General features: G+C 41.7%; 3 protein-coding genes across 3 annotated transcripts in view; 1 reads left to right on the top strand and 2 right to left on the bottom strand.

Moving 5' to 3' along the window:
- The window catches only part of pam (peptidylglycine alpha-amidating monooxygenase), a 64,794-nt gene extending 57,517 nt beyond the window's left edge, over nucleotides 1-7,277 (bottom strand). The window contains 1 exon segment of the mRNA XM_084046122.1: nucleotides 7,219-7,277. The gene's annotated coding sequence lies outside the window, so the exon portion shown is untranslated.
- Nucleotides 1-21,393, top strand: part of LOC311037333 (uncharacterized protein) — a gene marked incomplete at both ends in the record, with an annotated part of 559,758 nt that overhangs the window by 380,073 nt on the left and 158,292 nt on the right. The gene's annotated exons all lie outside the window — the stretch shown is intronic.
- On the bottom strand, nucleotides 11,817-13,602 carry LOC311037207 (lactose-binding lectin l-2-like; the record flags this gene model as incomplete). Its single annotated transcript, XM_084046327.1, has 2 exons — nucleotides 11,817-11,931; nucleotides 13,341-13,602. The coding sequence occupies 2 exons, from the start codon at nucleotides 13,600-13,602 to the stop codon at nucleotides 11,861-11,863; spliced, it is 333 nt and encodes a 110-aa protein (XP_083902453.1). The 3' UTR covers nucleotides 11,817-11,860.

Genomic DNA, 21,393 nt, shown 5'->3' with positions numbered 1-21,393 from the left:
GTCTGTTCTCAACGGGCCTGAACATGGAACAATTACCATCATTTTAGGTCCGAAAACCAGAAAACAAACGGAAAAAGTGTCACTTTGCGCTTAATGTCCTCAAAGTCACACATGATCCAACAAGCTTTGAACTGAGCAGACTGGACCTTCAGGTCCAATTTTTGAAAAACATTTCTTAAAACTCTAGTTGAAAGGTTGTAGATCTGCTATTTAAAAAAACTTAATCTTGAAAAAAAAAACGTGTTTTTGAAATGGGTTAGGGTTCATAATACATACATAAATACATAATAATACATAAATAAATACAAAATAAATACAAAAATCTTGTACGGGGGGGGGGGGGGGGGGGGTCCTTGACATGAAAATGTTTGCAGACCACTGGTTTAAACAACCCCAGGAAGCAAGCCCACTGAGGTCTTGTAGATCAGCTACTGTATTACTGTATTTTCAACAGATTAATTTATATACAGATGAAAACGTTAAGGATGTTTATGGTCTCTGTGGGGTGGAAGCCTCTTGTGTCCAAAAGGAGCTTGTAGATCTGCTAATGTTGATGCTTGTAGATCTGCTAATGTTGATGCTTGTAGATCTGCTAATGTTGACGCGTATGTGTGACGCTGTTAGTATGATCAGAGATATGAGGTTTCTGCCCGACAACAACGATATGCAAAATAATGCTGATTTATTATTATCTCACATCATTGCGAGTAGGATTACATCATCAGTGTCAGAGCACGCACACACACACACACACACACACACACACACAGTGTCTCACACACACACACAGTCACACACACACACACACACACACACACACACACACACACACACACAGTGTAATGTGTGTTAATGGAGGCAGTAAGCAAACAGAGACACCATATTGCCATGGTGTTCCATTTAACCCTTTAAGACCTGCATGAGGCCTGTTCTACAAAAAGCTTCTAAATCATTATTAGTTCTGAAACGTTTTCGTGCCAAGGACCCCCACCATGATATGGATTTATATATATATATATATATATATATATATATTCAAAGATTTGCACACATTTTCTAAAATAGCAGATCTACAAGCTCATAGCGCGGCACTCGGTGCCGCGCTATGAGCTTGTAGATCTGCTATTTTTGAATAGACAAAGGAATATTAAATATGACACAGATACGCGTTCCCGGTCTTAAATGTTTTAAAACATTCCTTATTGCTCTGTACTAGTGACTAATAGCTCTATATTCTGATAGCAGTCACTGCTATAGGGTGTTTGTTCAGTAACAGGAGTCTCCGTGTCTCTCCATTATCAGGCTCGGGATACCACTTTCATCCAATCAGGAGAGAGAACTCATACCAGGGATATCGATGATGAAAGGTGAAAGGTGATGAAACAAACAAACAAACAAATAAATACGAACGAAGCTGATGAAACGGGTTCTCTCTCTTCTGATTGGATGAAGTTGGTGTCCCCATCTGCTTTTTTGTGTTCTTTAAAGAGCTGGAGAGACTACTTCCTGTTTTGAGCTTGACGCGACAGGAAGCAGGGCTCAAGATGCCGTGGTGCAGATAAGAGAGAAGAAGAAGTGAACGCATCATCGTTGGCTCAACGATGACGCGGACACTTTCTGCAAAGCGTTACTTCCTGTTCATCTTGTATTTCATAGTCGTTATCATACAGCTGTAGCATCCTTCCTTGGTTCATATTTATTTAATAAAAGTCCTCCTGACACAACGGGTTCAGTGTCCTTAGGGTTTCTGCTTAGAGTGTCCATCCTCTCTGTGACTGACCGGGGAGGTCAAGAGTTCAATCCACCGCAGAGTCAAACGAATACTATTAAAAAAAAAGATGGTACCCAATGCCTCCCTGCTTGGCCCTCGGCAACAAGGGTTGGACGTCCCTGCGACGCACTAGCATTCTATGTCACACAAAAGTAGCAAAAATAGCGGATCTAAAAGCTCAAAACGCGTCGCGTTTTGAGCTTTTAGATCCGCTATTTTTGCTACTTTTGAATTGGAATCCTGAATTTGATTTTGCCATTTTTAATTGGAAATCCTGAAAAGTTACACATTTTATTTTAAATGCATTCAGTTATACTCATGTTAACTTTATGAACTTAAATACAAATACATTGGACATAAAGAAAGACAATAGAATGTTAACACTAGTCATTAAGCTACTAATACAGACTGAAGTCATTAAAGCGGGTCATGTTTGCATGTTTGGAATCATAACAGCTGCAATCAATAATATATAACTATTCCCATATTAGTCTCGCGTAGCCAGACCCCACAGAAAATGAAAAACAGCGACCTCTGCTTTTCTGATATTCTGTGGAGTCTGGCAGGAGTATAATGTTAGACTAGAGCGCAGGGAAACACCGGTTTCATGTCTGCCTATAGCGCATCACTTCCGGTTGGTGCGACCATGTTTTCATTCCCACTAACAATATTTCTACACGGAACACTAACACCACTTCTCCCAGAGAACATGGATGGTTTTGGTTATAAGCCCACTTGTTTCTATGATGAAAGAGTAATTTAAAATGTGAATATCTTTCCGTGGTTTTGTCCGCTCCGAGGACGCTATTGTTAAATTAGTTTCGGCTAGTTTCGAGGGGGGGAGGGTGGATCGTGGTGGATGGACACGTGAATCCCGCCCACTACATTTGATTGGGTAAAGCGCGGCCCACTTCCTGATCTGAAGGCACGCCCACTTGTATCCAATGCGCACTGGTTAGGACGAACCGCTCCGACAGATTCCACCGCAGGTCGGAATCTGTTCTTGAGAGATTATTCCCATATTAACCTGTGAAGGTGGGGCCCCGGGCCGCCAGTTGCCCATGTATGGGTTTAAGGGGTTAAAGGTAGGGTAAGTGACTTTCTTTGGTTAAAATAAGTGTTAAATAGCTCTATATTCTGATAGTACTCATTGCTATAGAGTGTTTGTTCAGTAAAAGGAGTCTCCTTGTCTCTCCAGCTCTTTATTAAACAGAAAATGCATTTGCGTTTCAGTTTCATTTCCAATTTTATCCAATCAGGATATAGATTAAACAAGTGACACTAAGAAATGAGCAGGCAAAATTGGAACTGGAACACTATAGAAATTAAGCTTAAAAATGGGTACTTTCTCCTGACAGGCTGAGATTTTGACACCTATCGGAAAATGTATTTTCTGTTTATTAAAGAGCTGGAGAGACGGGGAGACTCCTGTTACTGAACAAACACTCTATAGCAATGATTACTATCACAATATAGTGCTTTAACCTTTTAACAAAATACTTTTTGTTTTAACCAAATGTCACTTACCCTACCTTTAAAGCCGACTGATCCCATTTAAAGAGGAGGCCTGTCGTCTCGTCACTCTGACTGACACGCAAGGTGTGACGGTCCATCTAACATCACATTATAGCGCATTGGTTCTCAAAGTGGGGTACGGGGACCCCCAGGGGTCCTTGAGGGAGTTCCAGGGGGTCCCCACTAGGTAAATGATGGATAGTTAGGAACCAAATGGACCCTTACAGGTCTGTAACTCTGAGAGTGTACAAATGTAACCAAATGGACCCTTACAGGTCTGTAACTCTGAGAGTTACTGAGAGTGTTTTTTGTCTCAGTTATCTGTGTGAAAAGTAATCGTTGACTGAAATGTCCAGATGGGAGACAGCCCTAGACAACTCCACAATTTAACCCTCTGTTGTCCAGAGGTCCACTGAGGAATTTGAGTGACTCTGACATGCTCTGACGTGTGTGAAACATCATAAAATGTACACAGGGATTCTATCTGCTCCTATATCTGCTGCATCGTTTAAACCTTGTGTGTGTGTGTGTGTGTGTGTGTGTGTGTGTGTGTGTGTGTGTGTGTGTGTGTGTGTGTGTGTGTGTGTGTGTGTGTGTGTGTGTGTGTGTGTGTGTGTGTGTGTGTGTGTGTGTGTGTGTGTGTGTGTGGGTGGATATATATCTCTCTCATATCAGGAATGTTTGAATATCGGACCAGTTTTTCTTGTTCTTTCCTTCTATTTCTATTCCCTCTTCCCTTTCCTCAAACCTTGTACAAAAAAAAAGGCTTTCATCCACAGTTTTACACCTGTAAACCTGTGATGCAACAATAACGTTGAATTTCTAAGGTATGCAATTAAACTCTGTAAGAATTGTGAGCGTTTGTAGATCGGCTATATTTGCTGTTTTTGTTTTTTTAAGATAGGGCTCACTTTGTTGTTTTTTTTGCCAACCTGGAGTTGTTTCTGAAATGACTCCACACTGCTTTATGACTAAGATAGTGAAACCACAGCCGTGGTTAATTCACAAGTCCTCCATAGTGTCGTTTGTTGACACTGTCAGCAAACGGTATCAAATATACAAACGTAGCCACTGAACGTTGCCAAAGAATAACGATATGTTGATTTGCATGTCAGATGTCACTGTGCATGTAAAGCCAGGATACAAATATGATAATATGACACATTTAACCCATTAAGACCAGGAAAGCATCAGTCATTTTAGATTTTAGCTATTATAGCAACGCAAGTTCAAAAAACTCTTAGGATTTAGAACAGTGGTTCTCACAAATAGCAGCACAAAAGCTTGTACATCTGCTATTTAGTTTACTTTTTTTTTAATAATCTTGACAGCCTTTTTCTTTTTTTACAAAAATCTTCTCTTCTGGCAAACACATTTTCAGATGGGGGGGGGTCTCCTCCGCAGCCAAATACATATAATTTTGGGGGTCCTTGGCACAAAAACGTGTGAGAACTGATTTAGAAGGCCTTTTTGTAGAAAGAAACAGCCTCAGGTCTGATTCTCAACCCATTAAAACTAGGAAAACATCTGATGTCATTTTAGTTAATATAGCATCACAATCATTTTAACCACTTCAACCATTATTTTATACTTTGGCTATAGAGTACAGAAGTCCTGACGTCACTCGTTCATCCCCAGGTTCGTAAAGTCATTTCTCTGCGGAGAATAACATTGGGTCATCTTAGAATCGTCTCATATAAGAATTGTGTTCCAAAAATAAACAAACTGTCTCTGCGATAGTCACTCATATTTGATACAGTCTGTTTCTGGCGAAAATGTAACTAATTCGGCGGAAGTAACATTATCGTTTTCTCACCGTCAGTTGATGCTTCATATCCATAAGAGTCAAACCGCCGCGGGGTCATTTGTTTATTTTTGGAACACAGTTCTTATTTGACGCGATATTAAACACGTCTATGGGAATTCAGAATGGGGGTGGAAAACCGCGAACCAGGTAGACAAACCTAGGATGTGTAAATTACGTCAGACTTCGGTGCTCTATTCAAAAATAGCAGATCTACAAGCTCATAGCGCGGCACCGAGTCCGCTTGTAGATGAAAAATCGTGAAAATGTGTGTAAATCTTTGAATATATATATTATTGTTTTAAAGCAAACATTTGAAACTCAAAGCATTGCTTCGGGGGTGGGGGGGGGGGGGGGGGGGGGGGGGGGGGCGATCCCTGGCACAACATAATCTTTGAGATGGGGGGTCCGCAGCCAAATACATAATAAGTTTGGGGGTCCTTGACATTAAAAAAACGTTTGAGCACCACTGATATTACAGCAACATACGTTTTTTTCAGAAAACTGTTAGTATTATTTAGAAGACATCTTTGTAGAATGGCACTCGGGTCCGTAAAGGACCACTTCACCCATTTTCAACCTATCATCGTATAATTGGTCCTCACTAATGCTGATGATAAAAGGCCCCCACCTTCACTTAATGCGGCCCGCAGGTTAATATCAGAATAGTGATATATTATTGATTTCAGCTGTTATGATTCCTAACATGCAAACATGACCCGCTTTAATTACTTCAGTCTGTATTAGTAGCTTAATGACTACCGGTAGTATTAACATTCTATTGTCTTTTTTATGTCCAATGTATTTGTATTTAAGTTCATTAAGTTAACAATTATGACTAAATGCACTTGAAATTAAAACAAATACTTTCCAGGATTCCAATAAAAAAAATAGCAACAAAAAAAAAATCAGAATTCCAATTCAAAAGTATATAAAATAGCAGATCTACAAGCTCAAAACGCGTCGCACTGCGACACGTTTTGAGCTTGTAGATCTTCTATTTTTGCTACGTTTGTGTGACATAGAATGGCCCATAGAATACATGCAATGTGGCCCTCTGCATCACCCCCAGGTCTATTATTATGAAGATGGGTTGGAAATGGGTGTAGTCGTCCTTTAAAAAAAGGTTAACCTCATGCATTATTAATGCCGTCCATCCATCCATACATAATGTCTCCTCATTGAGCAGACAGGAGGATGCCACCTCCACACGTTGCCATAGCGACCTGCCTGGTTCTCAACGTGGGGTCTGGGGACCCCCGGGGGGTTCCAGAGGGGGTTCCCACATGATGAGAGCAGACTCTGAGATCTGTGACTCAGAGTTAAATGAACAGAGCAGGGGTCTTGACTTCAACAGGGGGTCCGGGACCCCTAGGGGGTCCTCAGAGTTACTACAGGGGGGGGGGCTAAATCTTTGTGTGATGATTTTTTTCTCTTTTTTTAACATAAACCATCCCTTTTCTGAGGAGAACTTTAGCCAAAAATAGCAGATCTACAAGCTACGGCTCACAATTGTTGTGAGCTTCTAGATCTGTTAAGGGGGTCCTTATTGGCCTGAAAAACGTTGAAGACCCCTGGCGTAGAGATAAAAAACACGGGGGGGGGGGGGGGGGGGGGGTCCTTCATTTAAGCCCCCCCCCCCCCCCCCGCCCTCACCCCCACACAGAGACATCAAGGCTGTGGCCACAATGATCAACCCTATAGAATATGTTACAATGTAACAGCGTTGATGTCCTCACACACACACACGCACACACACACACACACACACACACACACACACACACACACACACACACACACACACACAGACACAGACACAGACAGAGACAGAGACACGCACACGCACACACACACACACAGACACGCACAGACACGCACACGCGCACACGCATTCACGCACACACACACACACACACACACACACGTAATGTAACATATGATGTATAAATAGAGACATAATGTCGGTCTGACATCAAACGGCTTGTTCTGTTGTTTAAAAACAAACAAAAAGGTGAAGGAACGCCCATCTGTTCTAAAGGCCTCTATATACCTCTGACGTAGGTCTATTGTTAATTATTCATAATAATAATAATAATAGTAATAATAATAATCATATTCTACTCACCGTCACAGCGACATGTTGCTGATATTTCACTGACTGTTGCTTTGGCTGCTTTTTTTTCCTCCTTTGCTTGTTTCTTCTTTTCCTTTTTTTCGCCCTACGTCGACGTGGGTTAATCTCCTCCCACTTTGGCCCTGCGCGCGCTCTGATTGGACGGTTCCACCCCTGCTCTGATTGGACGGTTCCGCCGCCACTCTGATTGGACGGTTCCGCCGCCACGTGGCTCCGATTGGTCGGCTGCACACTGCTGCTACATGACGTCGCCAGCAGGCATCGATCAGGGTTGCCAGGTGTCGTTATTATAAGCGACTTTGTTTTTCTTTGGGGGGGGCTTGTAAATATGGGTTATTTGCGTTTTTTTTGTCCACGGACCCCCATCTGAAAACATTTTATGCCAGGGACCCCTGTACCAGATTTGCGTTGTTAAAATGTTTCAAAAAAGATTTCAAATATTTAACTTTTTCCCCCAACATTTGTTTTGAAAATAGCAGATCTACAAGCTCACAACGCCTCACATAGTGACGCGTTGTGAGCTTGTAGATCTGCTATTTTCAAATATCTGCTGTATAGGTTTAAAGTGCACGTGCGGCCTATAATAGTCGCTTCTCTTGGGCGTGTTTCGGTTTCCATACATTTGGTTGCTTGTTTCTCTCGCAACATCTGGCAACACAGCCATCAAGTTCGGTGACGTACTTAATATGTTTTCTTCTTCTGGACATAAGACAATCCTATTAAAGCTTCCTCCTCGCGTCGCCGTTCTATTTCCGGTCTAGAGCCCGCCCTGCTGCTGGTGATTCACACGCACACATACGTTAGCACCAGGTTAGCACAGGCGGGCCGTTTCCGTATCCGCTTTCGACCAGAAATGCAATCTGAAAAGTGAATGGATGCCAGTGTGTGTGTGTGTGTGTGTGTGTGTGTGTGTGTGTGTGTGTGTGTGTGTGTGTGTGTGTGTGTGTGTGTGTGTGTGTGTGTGTGTGTGTGTGTGTGTGTGTGTGTGTGTGTAATAAAAAATAAAAATAAATCCATTGATTATATGGACCTTGAGTTTGAAATTGAATTGAAGTCAATTCAAATCTATTCAATCGAACCAAACCAAACTGTATTGTATTGTTATACATTATGATAATTATCTACATCTATCTCTAAGCAATGAATGAGTGAACTGACATGACATGATAGCCACACGATTCCAGCTTTACTGGTCTGTGTTGCCACCTATTGGTAAAACGAAGACACTGCGGTGGATGGTGGATTTAATCATCCCAACATTTTTAGAGAGAAGAATGATGTCTGTCTGTCTGTCTGTCTGTCTGTCTGTCTGTCTGTCTGTCTGTCTGCCTGCCTGCCCCCCCCCACCCCCCCCCACACACACACACACACACACACACACACACACACACACACACACACACACACACACACACACACACACACACACACTTTGAGAACCCCTGATTTTCAACCAATGATTGTCAACCTTTTGAATAGAACATCAAGGCCCCCCACTATAGTCTGATTTGCATCATTAGACCATTGTTCAGAATAGAAGGGAATCACAGCTGGTGAGGACAGATGTTGCTGTGGTTACATCTCCATGACAACAACATCAACAACATCCCATAATAATAATAATACCCCCAAAATATTGAACTGGGGACCCCCCAAAATAATCATTTTTGGACTGGGGACCCCCCAAAATAATCATATTTGAACTGGGGACCCCCCCCCCCTTAGCCTGACACTCAGCCTGAATTTTCATTTCGTTTCACATATTTTTTTAATGGGCGTGGCTAGCGATTCATGGGCTGGAGCCAGGCTACCCCACCCTGACAAGCACTTGGAATTGTAGGAGTTGAGGCATTACATTTAGTTTGACTCTGTTCCACAGATAAATATTGTGAAAATAGCAGATCTACAAGCTCACAACGCCTCGCGTTGCGAGGCGTTGTGAGCTTGTAGATCGGCAATTTTCAACATTTTTGCCTCTTTCTTGGGTATAACATTTGACAATTTGGCAAATGTTTGAACATTTTTTTAATAGTTTAGTTTGTTGCTTATAGAGTACAGAAGTCCTGACGTCACTCGTTCATCCTTTGGTTCGTAAAGTAATTTCTCTATGGAGAATAACATTGGGTCATCATAGAATCGTCTCATATAAAAATTGTGGTCCAAAAATAAACAAACTGTTTCGGCGATATTGTCAGGGAGGAGGTTCTGTATCGTTTATGATAGTCAGTCACTTGTATTTGATACAGTCTGTTTCTGGCGGAAATTTTACTAATTCGGCGGAAGTAACTTGACACATCTCGTGATTACTCCTGTCTTACCTCACTTTGAAAGAGGCTAAGACTCTTTCAAAGTGAGGTAAGACAGGAGTAATCACGAAATGGCTGAGAAATGGCGGAGTAACACTTAAGACAGGATTAATCAAGTAACACTTAAGACAGGATTAATCAGGAACAGTACTGGCGGAGACCTGTGCTCCGAGGAGCACATTTTCTAGTTAGTGTGGTTGCCCAACAGGGCAACCAGACTATAGTACTCTATAGAAAGTGCGGTCCAATACTTTGGACCGCATCTCCTCCCACAGTTTTTATCCCCTAATGTTGTGCCATATATCAAAATGACCGTCTAAATCGGGAATCGTGCGCTTGTATTTTGCTAAGAGATTGGTTAAATAGTTTAATTGATATTGATTTATTAGTGCATTAAATTTCCCCATCCACTTTAATGTAAAAGTGAAAAAACTCACATTCAAGTATTTTTTTCTCAGAAACCTTAAGAGCTAGAGTTATCAGATTTGGAGGGAAAATTCATAATTAAGTCCCAAATTATTTAAAAAAATATCACACCATTCGGCCTCATGGTGGCGCTATAACAGCCCCCTTTACGTTTTGGCCCGTAACTCTTGAACCGTAGGTCCTAAAATCAAAATTTCTTTTCACCTGGATTCCTTGGCTCATGACGCATCTCCCCATATAGGCCCATTTGCGTCAGGATAGATTTTTTGATATTGATTTATTAGTGCATTAAATTTCCCCATCCACTTTAATGGGAATTGCAAAAACTCCCATTCAAGTATTTTTTTCTCGGAAACCGTAAGGGCTACAGTTACAAAACTTGGAGAGGAGGTTAATAGTTTTTTGCAAAATTATTAAGAAAATAATCACACCAGTCGGCCACATGGTGGCGCTATAACAGCCCCCTTTACCTTTTGGCCTATAACTCTTGAACCGTAGGTCGTAAAATCAAAATTTCTTTTTCCCTGGATTCCTTGGGTTACGACGCATCTTCCCATATAGGCCACGCCCATTTGCATCGGGATAGATTTTCCGCCATTTTGAATTTTCTTCAAAACACACTTTTTGCTCCTTTTCCTTCAATTTTTTTCCAAATCTCACACAAATCGGTACACGTGATCTATGGACCCATGCGATAAACCTATCCAAGCGGAATTTTGATAGTCCATACCGTCCGTCCGTAAATGGCTTCCAAAGTTAGCGGGAGGGGCCCGTTTGACCAAAAATGACATAAATCACGAACAAAACGTCCGGTCAATCCCAAATTTGAATCACATGTCGAGGGTGGTATACTAAACCAATCCCCAAAAGCATTTCTACTTTGATCCATAGGGGGCGCCACGAATGCTCGAAATGTAACCGTTTGATGCAAAAACATGATTTTTGGGGGATCAATCCTCTCAAAATGAAACGCAGGCGATCTCAGGAGTGACGTGACGATGTAATTGGCGCAGTCTCCGACGGTATTCCTCCCGGCGTATTACTGGAGTCCCGACCGCGTCGGCGCAACCACACTTTGCAATTGCCAATTGCGACGCGTCTAGTTATTATTCTTTTTCATTTTAGAGATATTAAAAAGGTCTTAAATTGTCACTTTATAAATGTGGAGACGCCCTGTATACACATATTGTTTTGTTTACTGTTGAGTGAGAAAACAATGTTGCACATTGAAAGCTAATCATCTGGGGACCCCCCAAAAAAATGTATTTGGGGGACCCCCACACTCAAGTACTGCAGTAAGTTGAGTACTTTGTCCATCGCTGCTAATAATAAGCCTTTACAATATGAACGTCTATGAATGTTCTTCACAATGGAGACACACTGAAATGATTGAACCATAAACACACTTTTATTATGGAGACCATATAGTACAAGTCAGTGGTTGAATCAGACAGTGGTTTTAAGTACATTTACTCAAGTACTGTACTTAAAGTACACTTTTGAGGAATTTTAACTTTTCTACTCCACTATAGAGGCAAATATTGTACTTTTACTCCACTACAATTATTTGAAAATGTTATTAACTAGTTACTTTGTAGATTGTGATTATTATTACAAAACATACAAGCTCACAATGCGTAGCGATGCGCGACGCATTGTGAGCTTGTAGATCTGCTATCTTCAAAAGATTTGTTATACATTGAAAACTTGTAATGGGACATTCTGCATTAATGAGTACTTTTACTTTTTGGTTACTTTAATTACATCTTGATGCCAATCCTTTTACATTTTGAATTCCGGACTTTCACTTGTAACAGAGTATTTCTACATTGCAGTATTGATACTTTTACTTAAGTAAAAACATGTACTTTTTCCACCACTGGAATCAGACGATCCAGTCATTAGGGAGAGACTGTACGAAGTGCACACACTGAAGGTCCAGCGTAGGAACATTCCCAGTCACACCATTTACCTGAGGTGGAAAAAGTATTCACATTCTTTTACTCGAGTAAAAGTATCAATACTGCAATGCAGAAATGCTCTGTTAAAAGTAAAAGTCTGGAATTCAAAATTTACTTGAGTAAAAGTGCAAAAGCACTGGTATCAAAATGTACTTAAAGTACCAAAAGTAGAAAGTAAATACTCATTATGCGGAGTGTCCGGAGTGACTCTGGCCACCTCTGGTAAAATGGCCCATCTCCTAATTGAAAAGGATCATGCTGTTCACTCCCCTTTTAGTAGAATGGCCTAATATAACTCCCTAGTGTGACTGAGGCCAAAATAGGCCTTTTTTTTTGGCCTAAGTCACATGGTTTTGTGACTTAAGCCAAATTATTTACTGATTTAGACTTTTTTTTTTTTTTTTTTTTGCTTATTTTTCTGGGCCTAAGTCAGATTTAAACCTATTTAAACCTATTTAAATCTCTTATGTTACATAACTAACAGACAGTGTTATTTCTATTTAAAAAGTCATAATTTGTTATAAACATTTTGGGTGAAATGATTAAGAAATATCATATAGTTTTGTTTTGGATCAGTTTTTTATTTTCCCTGAAAAACCTTTTCAAAAAATTACTTAGGCCATTAGTTTAGCAAGGCGACGAAATAATTGTAGTGGAGTAAACAAGTACAATATTTTCCTCTGAGATGTAGTGGAGTAAAAGTAAAAGTACTGAACATTTTAAATACTCCAGTAAAATAAAAAACACCTCCAAATCATACTTAAAGGGTAAGACCACTTTGGTAGAGGTTTGGGTTGTGTATTTACCTTGCCATGATGTAACTCCAAAGGTGGGCAAGAAATAAAAAAGAATTGCTCCATTGATTAGAAATTGATAATGATAATTCAAAATATGCTCCTCATTGACTTGCATTGTACGGTAAAACTGCTCTCAAAGTCACTCTTTTAGCACATAAATGAACGCAAACAAAGTTGATTCAGACAAAATAGAACATCACCAAACCCGGTACTGTTTTTTTATTTTATAAAAATGTCAACTTCCTGTTGATTTTGCCATTTTTAATAAGTAGAAAACCCGGACTGGATCGGCGGATCCGGATCCAGATCTTCAAATAGTAAAATCAACAGGAAGTTGACATTTTTATTTGAAAAAAAAACAGCACTGGGTTTGGTGATGCTCTATATTGTCTGAATCAGCTATGTTTGGGTTCATTTATGTGCTAAAAGAGTGACTTTGAGAGCTGTTTTACCGTACAATGTAAGTCAATGAGGAGCATATTTTGAATAATCAATTTCTAATCAATGGAGCAATTATTTTTTTATTTCTTGCCCACCTTTGGAGTTACATCATGGCAAGGTAACTACACAACCCGAACCTCTACCAAAGTGGTCTTACCCTTTAACACCACTGCCATCTTTACCTGTAGATCCACAGTTGGTTAACGCACAGTCTCCCCCACTCGGCATTCCATCGTGCCACGAGGTGAAGCTCCCGTTGGAGCCGTCAGACCACATCCACCAGCCCTCCATCTGGGTGTCGCTCAGTCCGATCCAGGTGAACCTCTGGTACGGGTCAAAGTTCTGGATCAGGTCTCGGACAAAGTCGACCTCCTCCTGGCTGTGGACGGACACCAGGTTGGCGTCCTCGGAGCGGCAGTTGCGCTCCGCCACGGCCCAGGTCATGGGCGAAGAGACGTACTTGTAGCAGCGACCGCTGAAGAGGAACCAGAACACCGGACAGGATCCACGTTCTAGTGTCGCCTCCTCCTCGGCCCAGGGAGCAGCGTGCACGGTGCCTGCACGCACGCACGCACACACACACACACACACACACACACACACACACACACACACACACACACACACACACACACACACACACACACCACACACACATTTTAAATATTTATTTATGTCCACATAAACAGAAGTACAAGAATGCCTTGTACAAAGGACATAAACACTGCCAGTGCATTCAGATAAAGGGGAAACAGTAGTCTGATAGTCTATGAATTGAATACCAAGGCCCTCATTGGAAACAAGACCGCAAGGACTTTCATGAACGGACCTTTTAGACAAAGTATTTTAAATGTAACTGTGCTGTCTTAAATTTTTTGCCTAATAAAATATTCAATCAATCAATCAAAACAGCCAGTTACAAAGTGTATATAAGGCAGAGCATCGTTACATACAAAACAAAAGATGCCATACTTGTCAAGCACAGCGGACAACAATCATGGGTAAAGGAAACAACGCCTCCTCCACATTGAGCGGCTTCCTATAATAGCTGATAATGAGCAGTACCTTGCTAATTGTTTGGCCCTCCTTTTGGAGAGGCCGGCCATTTGCAGGCCCCTCACAACCAACCTGTGTCCTAGGCTACCAAAGATTAAAAAAAAAAAAAAGTTTACATCTGTAGCCTAGCTGAGAGATGGTCTGCTCTAGCTGATGATATTTTAGCACTTTGGTTAGGAAGGCTTCCTCTAAGCTGTAATCAAAAGTACAGCCGGCCTCCAGAATAAACACCTCTCTATGGTTTTCATTAACAACAATGACATCAGGGGTGTTAGCTGAAACGTTAGAGAACACAGTGTCATTATTACACAGGCTAAACATGCTCGGCTTCACTGTAGAATGCTCTCTCTCTCTCTCACACACACACACACACACGCACGCACACGCGCACGCGCACACGCACACACACACACGCACACACACACACACACACACACACACACACACACACACACACACACACACACACACACACACACACACACACAAATCAGAGTAATGCCATAGAAGAGACATTTTTTTGTTCCAGAAAGAACGTCTTTATTTCAATGGTTCTATAAAGAACCATTAAGCACTTTAGAAAAAAAACTATACTACAGATATATCTACATAATACACTTAAAGGGATAGTTCACCCCAAAAAATACTTTTTTTCCCTATTTATTAGTCACCCCATGGAGACTTGAATTCATGGATATTTTTTTGTTTAACATAACAAGCAGCAGGTATGTACATGAGGTTATAGACATACTGTAAGATGGAACCATTTGGAACCATATGGCCGTGGTTCTCAAAGTGGGGTCCGGGGACACCCAGGGGTTCTTTAGGGCGTTCCAGGGGGTTTCCAGCAAAATGATTTAGTTAGGAACCAAATGGACCCTTTACAGTTCTGTAACTCTGAGAGTGTACAGATATGACGGGTCCATTTGGTTACATTTGTACACAGATTTTACAGTGTGGATTGTTTTTCCAGAGATAAAAAGCTTGTGCATGTGAAATGGGGGTCTGTGGGCTAATGTATATCAAACTAGGGGGTCCTTGAAAGAGAATACTTCTTGAGAACCACTGCCATATTGAACCATATGATGTTTTAAAGAAGCATTATTTTAGTTTACCTAGTGCCAGGCCCAGCAAGAATAGGAGTTGAGGAACCAGCAGCATGTCAGCCTGAGGTGGTCTCTGTGTCAGTGGATCTTGGGTTGGGGTCTTCTTGAAGGGTCTGTGTCAGTGGATCTTGGGTTGGGGTCTTCTTGAAGGGTCTGTGTCAGTGGATCTTGGGTTGGGGTCTTCTTGAAGGGTCTGTGTCAGTGGATCTTGGGTTGGGGTCTTCTTGAAGGGTCTGTGTCAGTGGATCTTGGGTTGAGGTCTTCTTGAAGTGTGTGAGTTGCTGTCTGTGTGTGTTTTTATCTGCTCCACATGAGGGAGTCTTCACAGCTGGCATCATTTGATTGGTCTTCATGCATTAACAGCTGTGGTGTTCACATATCGTCACTGTCAGGAAGCCTTGTGTGACCAGTACTTCTTGGGAAATGGGGATAAAATAACCTGTGTTTTAATGATTGAATAATTTTATATAGGGTTTTCTAATTGCCCAGAAAGCATTGCTTTGTAATGGGGTGATGGGGTGTAGGGTCACATGGGAGAAGACTATAGAAATGATTAGTAACCTGTAGCTGTCTGAGACACAGATTATAATGTGTTTTGTTGAGGATAACCACAGTCCTGTCAGCAGAGCCAATAACAACCGGAGGGTCAGATTGGAGATCAGAAAGGGCCTTTATTTCACCTCTGTTAAGATTGTTGAGACATTAGAAATTGTGTTTATTTTGCATGAAACCAAAATGTTTGTATAGAAACATTACAGTTGGAAGGGGGGATAAAGTAGTTTTTGCCTAATAAATATTAAACCACTTGAACCCGGGCATTCCTATGCATGGGGTTAAAATTCACAGTGAATTGTCTAGTTGTCTAATTGTCTGTCAAATGTGTGTGTGGGTATGTTTGATATTTAATATGTTGTGTGTGAGTAACTGTTCAGTAGAATAAATAAACGTTCTCTTGGAGAGAAACTGTATGCTAGTGGTTCATTAACCTATACTGTAGCACCTGTTCTGTTCACATTAGCCACCCAAACACACACACACACACACACACACACACACACACACACACACACACACACACACACACACACACACACACACACACACACACACACACACACACACACACACACACACACACACACACACACACACACACACACACACACACACACACACAGCTAACACCTGTTTTAATGTGTATTAAGAGTATATATTTGTATTTCTTCAGATTATGACTGTAATACAGAGTCAATGGTACAGTTTGCGAATGGAAATATCTGTGGTCAACACCTATAACAAGGGTTCTTTCAGGCCGTGACCCCCAAAATAATCATATTTGAACTGGGGAACTGTCCGGAATAAAAAAATGACTTGAGTAAAAGTACAAAAGTATTTGGTATCAAAATGTACTTAAAGTGCTAAAAGTAAAACTACTCATTATGCAGAATGTCCCATTTCAAGTTTTCAAACGTATAAACATCTTTTGTAAATAGCAGATCTACAAGCTCACAATGCGTCGCATCGCGACGCATTGTGAGCTTGTAGATCTGCTATTTTCAAATAGCCAAAATGTATATAGGGCTGAAGTGGTTAATGTAGCGTCTATAAGTATATCATGCACAGTATACATACATTGCTGCTATGCTCAGGCACCTTAGTTTGTCTCTTATCTCAGGTACTTTGTAAATATGTAGATAACTTGTTTTTGGCCTTCTATTGTTCTCTTGTTGATCTCCTTCCCACTTAACCCCCTACCCCTCTTCTTTTTCTCTCTCCCCACTCTTCTTTCTACGGAATTTAACGTTGCGATGGGAGTGTTTCACCCACTTTTTACCTTGTAAACCTGTGATGTGACAATAAACCTGATTCTGATTCTGATTCTGATTCTGTATGTTTTGTAATAATAATCTAAATCTACAAAAGTGGCTATAGTAACCAAAGTTACTAGTTAACTACAATAGTCAAAACTTGACTATTGTAACTCTCTCCTTACTGGCCTCCTGGCATGTGCACTTAAGCCTCTCATAATGATCCAGAATGCCGCAGCACGCTTGGTCTTCAACCAGCCAAAATGTTCACATGTCTCCCCCCTTCTCCGCTCCCTCCAGTTACTGCCCGCACAGAGTACAAAACACTGACGTTGGCCTACAAAGCAACCAATGGTATGGCACCCCCGTATCTTCAAAGCCTGATCCAACCCTACAACCCCTCCCGCTCTCTCAGATCAGCTAACTCAAGCTGTCAGAACCTTCACTAAAACATCCGGGACAACGCTCCAACACGTCCCAGACTCTTCTCCCTTCTGGCTCCCAAACTATATGGAATGAACTCCTCCATTGCAGTTAGAACTGCAGACTCACTCCCAATGTTCTGCCGTAATCTGAAGACTCACCTCTTCAGACTCCACTTAGACCGTAGCACTAGATCTAGCCTCGATGACCTCGCAGGATCATGCAAAGGCTAAAATGGAATTTAGATAACATGTTATGTAGACAGATGCCAGGTCATTGTTGACCTGAGCAGGGGTCTTCAACAGGGGGTCCGGGGCCCCTAGGGGGTCCTCAGAGTTACTACAGGGGGTCCGCCAAATCTTTGTGTGATATGATTTTTCTTTTTACCTTAACCTCTTGAACCCTAGCATCCCTTTTCTGAGGAGAACTTTAGCCAAAAATAGCAGATCTACAAGCTCACAACGCCTCGCAGCGAAGAGGTAATATATAGAGGGGAAAAAGAGCAGACCAAGTAAACAAAAAAGGTTTAATCTGAAACACAATTTTATACAATAGAGAGGGGTCCCTGCTTCATCTCTATCTCAGCTAGGGGGTCCTTTGGCCTGAAAACGTTGAAGACTCCTGCTGTAGAGTGTATAGTTTATATAGTTATAGCATGTTATTTAGACTGATCCTATAGAGTGTATAGTTTATATAGTTATAGCATGTTATTTAGACTGATCCTATAGAGTGTATAGTTTATATAGTTATAGCATGTTATTTAGACTGATCCTATAGAGTGTATAGTTTATATAGTTATAGCATGTTATTTAGACTGATCCTATAGAGTGTATAGTTTCAATGTACAGGCTGATGATAGGTTCTTGGTTTATGTACAGTATGTATTAGTTATTATTAGATTATTGGTTTACTCATGTATTACTTTATTATTAGATTACTATTCCTATGCATTTGATGTATTTTCTTGTGTCCTTGCTTACTGTAAATCGCTCTGGATTAAGAGCGTCCTCTAAATGCCTAAACTGTAAACTGAGTAAAAGTATAATATTTGCCGCTGAGATGTAGTGGAGTAGAGGTAAAAGTATTGGATATTGGAAATACTCAAGTAAAGTACAAGCTTTGTCAATGCAAATGTGTGGATTCGAGTGAAAGCTGCGCAAGACCATGAATCCACGCAGTTGCATTGACAAAGCATTGGCAGATTCCGCCCCAGAGGTCAAATAAAAGTGCTGTGTGACCGCGCCCTAACTGAGGGAATCCTTGAAATATGAAATAAAGATTCAGTCCACTAAGTCAGTGGTTTTCAACCAGTGGTCCGGGGACCACCAGTGGTCCTTGAGGGAGTACCAGGGGGTCCCCAGCGAAATTAGTTAACATATCGTCACAATCATTTTAGCTGCTTAGCTTTGGCTATTCAAAAATAGCAGATCTACAAGCTCATAGCGCGGCACCGAGTGCCGCGCTATGAGCTTGTAGATCTGATATTTTTGAAAAACCTTGAAAAAGTGTGCATATCTTTGAATATTTGTATTTTCTTAAAGCGAAAATTAACTGATATCTTTGCTTCTGGGGGGTCCCTGGCACAAAACATTTTCAAATGGTGGTCCGCGGCGAAATGTATATCAATTTAGGGGTCCTTGGCATGAAAAAGGTTGAAAACCACTGCACTAAGAACATTTTAAGTGGTTCAGTTCTCCCGTTCTGCCACTGGGTGGCGTCAGTGTCTTGCTTAAGCCCCAAAAACGACAAATCTGCCTTCTAAACGGTCACACAGGTGCTTTCAGACTGAGAGGCCCCTAGCTGTCTGATGGATGCACACCCAGAAAATACGGGGTCCTCCCCCCGCCCCCCGCTATAGGAGAGCACGAGGGTCCTCTGGCAAAGAGCAGAGAAGGGTCTTTGTCACAAGGGTCTATCATGTGTCACCGAGGGGACGTTGTTTTGTACCTTTTGTCTTTGTGTGTGTGTGTGTGTGTGTGTGTGTGTGTGTGTGTGTGTGTGTGTGTGTGTGTGTGTGTGTCATCGTGGCTCCTTTCTCCCCCAGAAGCCCTTTAGTTTCAGAGTGCAGAGGGCAGACACACACTTTCTGATGTTTGTGTTTTTTTTTACGCAACCTCTTCTCCCTCTCGTGGTGGTGGGATCACCCCCTGTCCCCACGCAGGAGGAGGGGACATCTGCCGGAAGCCCCTAACCCCTGCAGACACACACACACACACACACACACACACACACACACACACACCGCAGACCGAAGCCACAGGCAGGTCTGCAAGCAAGCTCTGAACTGGGGCCCTAACGGCCAACTACTACTACCAGAGAGGCCCTTACACACACACACACACACACACACACACACACACACACACACACACACACACACACACACACACACACACACACACACACACACACACACACACACACACACACACACACACACACACACACACACACACACACACACACACAGGTTGTAACCAGTAGCCAGTAATTCCGTTGTGTGTGTGGTGGTGTTAGTATTCGGCAGCACCTGGTCTTGCATGGAGAGGTTGACATCCTGTGCGACAGACTGGACTGGATTCATTTTGATCCGTTGAACCAGTTGTGGTATTTATTAAACCCTCAACCCCCCCCCCCCCGGAACCAAGTCCAGTGGTGGAAAAAGTAGTCAAATGTTGTATTTAACCCATGCTGAGGCCCATTCAAAAAATGTTTTCTAAATCCTAACAGTTTTTTTTTAAATATATAAAAAATATTTTTTCACGATTTTCCAAAAAATAGCAGATCTACAAGCTCATAGCGCGGCACCGAGTGCCGCGCTATGAGCTTGTAGATCTGCTATTTTTTGAATAGCCTAAAGTGAAAGAAATCTAAAGTGACAGAGATGCGTTCCAGGTCTTAATGGGTTAAGTAAAAGTGTCAATACTGCAATGTAGAAATACTCTGTTAGAAGTAAAAGTCCAGAATTCATCGCCTCACAGCTAGAAGGTCCTTGGTTCGATTACCGCCGGGGACGCTGTGGGCGTGTCTTCTCCTCCGCGTCATCAGCGCCCATACCCTAGGTGGGGTTGGCGAAAGGGCCTACTCTGTGTGGAGTTTGCATGTTCTCCCCGTGTCTCCTAGGGTAGTTAATACCCTCACAAAAACATGTAGTAATCCTGGTAACTATACTGGAGGGGAAGGGAACTGGTTGGAATAACGTGTTCCTTCCACGCGCTACGTCCAACCAGGGAAACTCCCCCCTGTCAGGTGACAAGAAGGTCAGTTGGCTCTCATGCATTGAATGAGGCATGAGCTCGGCCCTGGCCTCCCTAGGCTGGTGGGGGGAGTGTAGTGCCCAGGATCACTTAGCATATTGGCACCGGGTGAAAAAAAAAAGGGTTACAAAATCGAGGGATAAAATGTGTTAAAAGTCCAGAATTCAAAATTTACTTGAGTGAAAGTACAAAAGTATTGGGATCAAAATATACTTCAAAGTACGAAAGTAGAAGTAGTACGATCTTTAGGACCCCTGGATAAAAAATACACTAACATTAGTCTGTGGTATTTTCATTAAAAGTAAAAACAATACTTTAAATTAATTTAAAGCTGCACTATAATGTAGCTTTGCAATTTCTATCCCGGATTTGAACACAGTTTCCTGTGCAAGTGTTTTTTTCCATTGAGTTAATAGAGCCGGCCTGCTTGCTCAGGGGATAAATGTAATCCTGACCATCAGGTCAGAATCCGTGTCAGATCCTGTGTCTAGATGAGACATGACCTTTGACACAATCTAAATGTCTCAATAGAAGAGCAGGGAGACCAAATACAACCAATTACATAAGTTATATTGTATTAACATA

The sequence above is a fragment of the Gymnoscopelus microlampas genome (assembly GCF_963454915.1).
Source record: "Gymnoscopelus microlampas genome assembly, chromosome: 21".
NCBI lineage: Eukaryota > Metazoa > Chordata > Actinopteri > Myctophiformes > Myctophidae > Gymnoscopelus > Gymnoscopelus microlampas.
Note: the sequence above shows the minus strand (reverse complement) of the source record. Positions and strands in the feature narration are given on the sequence as shown.